Here is a 6110-nt window from a genome sequence, read left to right as displayed (position 1 = left end):
CAGTTTCAAATGAAACCAATGAGATTTTCTTGGAAAAATATATGTCTTCCCATAAGCTGCATCAATAATAACACAAACCAGAAGACTACAACAAACCCATCAAAGGAAAGACTTCTTCTGCTCTCCAGACAGAACTCTGTTCCAAGCAAAGTCTACATGTCTGATTTCAGCAATTCAACCATCTCACTCAACGACCTCTCCAGCTCTTTCCTCGTAAGCATTCACATCTTCGCCTACGAAGAGCTCAAAACGATCACACAAGGCTTCTCAAAGTATAATTACCTTGGTGAAGGAGGATTCGGGGAAGTCTACAAAGGCTTTGTTGATGATAGCTTCAAGACTGGTTTAAAAACTCAGCCTGTTGCTGTTAAGGCCTTGATAAGAGAAGGTGGACAAGGCCATAGAGAATGGCTGGTAATGATTTATCTACATCTGCATATTTTTGGATCATACATTTCAAGTATTATAGTACAAGGTAATATGAGCATGGTATCATAGAAACTAACGAAAAAACGTTTCTTTGAGATTCTGCAGGCTGAAGTTGTAATCCTTGGTCAGTTGAAGCATCCCCATCTGGTGAATTTGATAGGATACTGCTGTGAGGATGATCACAGGCTTCTAGTCTACGAATACATGGAACGAGGCAATCTGGAAGAACATTTATTTCAAAGTGAGTCGGTTAAAAGACCAAAATCATACTAGAATTCAAAATAAGATGCAGATTACTAACGATATGAGTACTATTTGGCGCAATGCAGAGTATGGTGGAGCCTTGCCTTGGTTAACAAGAGTGAATATTCTACTTGGTGCTGCGAAAGGCCTTGAGTTCCTTCACAAACAAGAGAAACCTGTCATATACAGAGATTTTAAGCCTTCCAACATCCTCTTGAGCTCGGTAATTCGAATGCTTCTCGTCTTATATTTGCATTACTAAATATCTATTGTTATGTCAAATAACTTGAAGTCTCATATCTGAAACTTACAGGACTTCAGCTCTAAGCTTTCAGATTTCGGATTAGCCACAGATGGATCAGAGGAAGAAGACTCAAACTTTACCAAAAGTGTAATGGGCACAGAAGGCTATGCAGCTCCAGAATACATCTCAGCAGGTTAAAGAAAGAACATAAAGATAAGGCTACTTGCTATAAACCACATAGCCGTTGCATTCTTAGCTTACATGTTTCATGGTGCATTTCAGGTCATCTGACGACAATGAGCGACGTGTTCAGTTTCGGGGTGGTGCTTTTGGAGATGCTAACAGCTAGAAACGCGGTTGAGAAGTACCGGGCAAAGAAAGGAAGGAACCTGGTGGAATGGGGAAGGCCCATGTTAAAGGATCCAAACAAGCTTGAACGGATCATAGACCCGAGTCTTGAAGGGAAGTACTCGGTTGAAGGCATCAGGAAGGTAGCTGTTTTAACTTACCAATGCCTGAGCCACAATCCTAAGTCACGACCCACTATGACCACTGTAGTCAAGACCCTACAGCCTATTCTAGACCTCAAAGACATCCAAAACGGACCGTTTGTGTACATAGTTCCGGTGGCAGGTTCAATTGAAGTTCATGACATCAAATGTAAAGATGATGTCAAAGTCGTAAAAGAGGAAACGGAGAAGGAGGCAAAAGTCTGCCCACGACGTCAAGCTGGTCAAAGGAAAAGACGTAAACACAAGGCAATGAAGTCTCGCGCAGTGTATTCAGACACTGCTTTGTATAAGAGTCTAGGAAGCAGTTTATATACCCCAGCCAACTAAAGTACGCACAGAAAGCAAAATTATTTAATTTTTATACAGGTATAGATACTAGGATACGTTAGTATATACATGGAAAATACCAAAAAGGTTGTGTTAGATAAATGAAAATAACCATAGGGTTTCATGAAACTCTGCAGATGTTGTGATAGAAACGTAGCTTAAAAAGTGAGCTACATAGATATTTAGCAGTCATTTTTCAATTTTGTAACCTCAGATGTATAAGTCTGAATTGTATGCGTGTTCAAAAGGGACAGTATTACTTGGAATCTTTTTCACCACAAAGACTCAACATCAAATCCTAAATTGACTGTAGTTCACCAACTAAGAATTTCAGTGGTAAGCTCGTTGTTCCTAGTCAATGTTTTAGAATCTGGGTACATACGCAAGCATGCTCATAATTCAGACAAAAATAGTTTCATATGAAGCCAAGAATCAGATCACATACCTTGGTCATGAAGAAAGACTTCTCAATCTTACCAAACCCCACTCAAAAAGACGTGTAGAAAAACTCTTCTGTGGTTGCTTTCGTCTCCTCTAATTTCTATATGGTCCTGATTGGCAAACGAACAATAAGAAGCAGACATTTGGTGGATCAGTCTATTTCTATGGAGACTTCAATACCTAACAGGTTATGTCACTAATGACAACTGAAGCAATACAGAGAACTGTGATGAATCGTGAAAGTGATGTTACAATACAGAGAAACTATATTATCGAATTTTCATGAGATCAGTAAAACATTACAGATCTACTACTGGCACTGGCTTACAATCATCACTTAACGTCAAGTTCTAGAATCCACGGAAATATAAGCAATAAACTAGAAGACACATTCCTGTTAGCTTCCAAATTCAGTAGCTAGACAATTATGTGGAATCTACTCAATGCCTCAAATTTATTGATCATTGATATATTGAATGAATTTTTTCTCTAACATTACACCTAGGATTCTTTACAACGAGCTCAAATTAGTAACACTAGAAGACATTCCAGAAAATCTTCTAGCTTGAGTGCCACACTGAAGCAAAAAGACTTCCAAATACTAAATTATATCCAACTAGATCAACTATTTCTTTCTTTTCCTCCTAGGCTTCTTTTTGACTACTCGGTTCTTAGCATCCTCATCAGTTTGATCTCGTAGCCAGTCCGCATGATACTTCTCATCGTAAGGAACAACCTCTCCATCGACAAACGGCTCTCCTGCAGTAAACAATACATGTTTAAGGGAAAAAGATATAGTGCTGCAGGTACTCAATTTAAAGGCTAAACATGTTTTTGTCCACAAAAGAAACACAGCAATATGAAGAATGATCACAGAATCTTAAAATCTTGAGGATATATGGGTCCAAAATTCGATTGTTTTCGTATGAAAAATCCAGCCTTTTGAAGCAACAACAAACAGAGCCAACGAAAAGAAACAAAAATTTAAGCAGCAAAATCAGACCTCCATATCGATTGTCACCATCAACTATAAATGAATCTGGTAGAACCCATCTAACATCAGGCAGAGCTGCAATCAAATACAAGCATAAGTTACAGCAAAACTAGGAATTAAAAAATGAACCAAAAAATCCAAAAGAAAGAAGAAGAGATTTGAAGTATCTATCAATGTTGTAATAATACATCTAATCTTGTAAGTCAAAGGTTCATGAACCCTGCAGCCAAATGCATAATAGTACTTTGTGGATACAGAGTATATCGATTTCTTCGCTTCTTCTTCGCTACACACACACACACAAACAAAGCAACCTCAAAATCAACATATATACCCCAAAAAAAACAAAGATTCGATTTTTATGGTTTTTGATTGCAATATATCGCTAAAGCTAGGGTCTTTTGATAAGTTACCTCCCAAGAGCCATGGCTAGGGTTTTGACAAAGCCTTGGACGATGTGATCACGAGGTGGGTATCCATTGGGAGGCTTCATTAGCACAAGCCAGTGCTTGTAATCGCATCCCTCCACTAAACTCGGCACCGGTGGTATTACTAACTCAGAGCAACGAGTCGCATCCGAGTTAACAGAACCGGAGCTGCCGGAGAACGGAAATAACGGAGCAAGTCTAAACCGGACGGCCGCCGTCAAGTTTAACGGTCTTCTGATGATGATGCTCGCCATTGATATGGTTCAACAATAAACGTGAGAGCCTCCAAGTGAGGCAGAGGTTCCGTTTCTTTCTACGTTTCAGTTCAGAGACCGTAAACCGATATATGGTTTGCTTTTGGTTCGGCTTTCAGATTTTATCATAGGAGCTGAACCAATTTAGTTTGGTTTTGATTTGGTTCGATAATATTATATTTCAATTGATATTACAGATATTCGAATTTAAAGAAATATATATAGCTAAAAGAATAAAAAATTTTGGTTATTCAGTTCGAATTAGTTATGTAAGTGGTATTTAGATCTATAGTATTATCATATCTATAGTATTTCTATAGATTTATTATACTAAATTGTATACAACTTCTGTGTGAGTCCTATTCAAAAAAGAAGTTTCTAACATTTTACCTTCTATTTCTTTTCCTAATTAATGATGAAAGTTTTAAAAAATGAAAATAAAATTAACCATAAATAAAATAAAATTATTGATTACCGGAAGTACGAAATAAAGAAAGCACGGTGATATTAGAAAACCAATAATAGATATCATAATTGCCTCCTTGTGAGACTCTATCTCTTCAATTAACTCCTGAAAAAACTGAATTACAACTACACTACTCAAAAAATAAAATCAGTTGAAAAAGTAATGAATAAAACTTTATGATTAGTCTCATCTGTTTTTAACTTGGAATCAGATTTTGTATATAATTTTTGATGATTGGTATTATTTGTCCTTGTTTAGGGTTAATAAACTATGTGAGACTAACTTATCTATTTATTAAAACAAACAAATTTAGCCATGTAGACATAGTTTTGTATTGAATTGTTTGGGTTGTGTGTTTTAAGAGATGTGATTTCAACTGAAATAAAATTTAATATAGAGCTGAAGAAGATTGATATGGAGGATTCCAATTTTGGGCATTAGTTGTGCATACGACATGTGATAGAAATCAAGTAGTTCATAAAAAAAAATCTCACAAATTGCTTTAGCAAATTTTAGAAATTCAAATATTGTAAACGCACATGTTTAAGGATGTCAAGAAACTAAAATTTTGATTGGTTTTTGGTTTTAGGCTTTCCAAATTTAAAATAAAAAATAAAGATAAAACAAAAAGACTAAACAAATTACAATTGAAGAAAGCAAAATTCAAAAACCATGATCCAAAATCCAAAAATCATAACAAAAAAAAACAAAAACTACAAAACATACTAATAGAAAGATATATATATTTATATATATAATATATACTAGTTAAAAATTATGCACAGAGGCTAGAAAAGGTCATGACTAAAGTCAGTCATGAAATAGTTAAAAACATAATACATGGTTTTTTTTTTGTGGGCAATTTTTGCCTCGGCGAAGTCGCAATAGCTTAACTTTAGTCACAATTTTTTAGTCACAAAATCTCTGTGGCTAGATTCGAATATATTTACCAACATATCCGAAGTGTTGGGACTTCTTGTTTTTTTTTTTTTTCAGGAAACCAAGAATATGTCAGAACTCAAAAGCAGAGGCTAATAATACTACTAACTAGAATAATCTTACCCAAAAAAAACTAGAATAAAACATATATTGATGTCGTTCGTCTACACACAATTTAATGTTCAATATACTAATGTTCTCATTAAATCCTTGGAAATATATTTACAATATCAGCAAATAAACCCTACAAATTATTTGCTTCAAAAAAATAAGCTACACTTAAAAAATAAGTACTTCTAAATCGATACACTATTAGGCACGCCTCTACACGTAACACCCGGTTCAGAACTCGGAGCCATCAACTCATACGGCAAAACCCCGGCTCCACACCGGTTCCTACGGCTAGGATCACTATTCCTCTTCTCTATCTCCTTCTCTATCCGTCCTATCTCCGCCGAGAATCCATAAAACGCATCTACGATCTCAGCATCTCCGGTCCATATCGACGGCTGTTGTCTCTCTCCGATATACTCCTCATCCGGCGAATGCGTCGACAATGTATCAACCACCGCCATAAACTTCGTCGTTTGCAACAAACTCGGCATCGACGAGAAAAAATACCTTTGAGGATCTTCCATAAAACTCGCGAACTCGGGGTCTGACTCGTCGGGAATCAACCGCCGCATCAACGGTGGCCGGTTCGGGACGTAACCGCCGTAAGGATATTGCCCGAAGTTGAGAGCAGCGTGTTGTGCTGACGCGAGCCAGACGATGGTGGTGATGATGGAGACGAGGTCTTCGACGGTGGAAAGCTCCGGCCACCAATCAGCGTC

The 6110-nt window shown here is 36.9% G+C and overlaps 3 protein-coding genes across 5 annotated transcripts in view; 1 reads left to right on the top strand and 2 right to left on the bottom strand.

Annotated features, from left to right (window-relative positions):
• LOC104701938 (putative receptor-like protein kinase At1g72540) overlaps positions 1–2030 on the top strand; it is a 9087-nt gene extending 7057 nt beyond the window's left edge. The window contains exons 2-6 of one of the 2 annotated variants that reach the window (XM_010417705.2): positions 24–414; positions 535–670; positions 759–895; positions 986–1109; positions 1199–2030. In XM_010417705.2, the coding sequence (XP_010416007.1) occupies positions 24–414; positions 535–670; positions 759–895; positions 986–1109; positions 1199–1755 (1345 nt within the window). In that variant the 3' untranslated portion in view covers positions 1756–2030. Of the gene's footprint in view, positions 1–18; positions 415–534; positions 671–758; positions 896–985; positions 1110–1198 lie in introns of those variants that run through there. The other variant, XM_010417706.1, reaches the window with a different exon arrangement.
• On the bottom strand, positions 2641–3952 carry LOC104701937 (multiple organellar RNA editing factor 7, mitochondrial-like). Its single transcript, XM_010417703.2, has 4 exons — positions 3604–3952; positions 3379–3476; positions 3200–3265; positions 2641–2955 (listed from the first exon to the last, which is right to left on the bottom strand). The coding sequence occupies exons 1-4, from the start codon at positions 3870–3872 to the stop codon at positions 2822–2824; spliced, it is 567 nt and encodes a 188-aa protein (XP_010416005.1). The 5' UTR covers positions 3873–3952; the 3' UTR covers positions 2641–2821.
• LOC104701936 (lipoxygenase 4, chloroplastic) overlaps positions 5443–6110 on the bottom strand; it is a 5058-nt gene continuing 4390 nt past the window's right edge. The window contains exon 7 of one of the 2 annotated variants that reach the window (XM_010417701.2): positions 5443–6099. In XM_010417701.2, coding sequence (XP_010416003.1) covers positions 5574–6099 — 526 coding nt within the window. In that variant the 3' untranslated portion in view covers positions 5443–5573. The other variant, XM_010417702.2, reaches the window with a different exon arrangement.

The sequence above is a fragment of the Camelina sativa genome, chromosome 7, assembly GCF_000633955.1.
Source record: "Camelina sativa cultivar DH55 chromosome 7, Cs, whole genome shotgun sequence".
NCBI classification, from domain to species: Eukaryota; Viridiplantae; Streptophyta; class Magnoliopsida; order Brassicales; family Brassicaceae; genus Camelina; species Camelina sativa.
This window is presented reverse-complemented; position numbering and strand designations above follow the sequence as displayed.

Bases quoted from the DNA above. Each gene is read 5' to 3' on its own strand.
- LOC104701937 (XM_010417703.2), bottom strand. From the start codon at position 3,872: ATGGCGAGCATCATCATCAGAAGACCGTTAAACTTGACGGCGGCCGTC. The intron at 3,477-3,603 runs GTAACTTATCAA...GTGTGTGTGTAG, and splicing joins CTAGCCATGGCTCTTGGGAG to CGAAGAAGAAGCGAAGAAAT. The intron at 2,956-3,199 runs GTCTGATTTTGC...TGTTTACTGCAG, and splicing joins TGGTGACAATCGATATGGAG to GAGAGCCGTTTGTCGATGGA.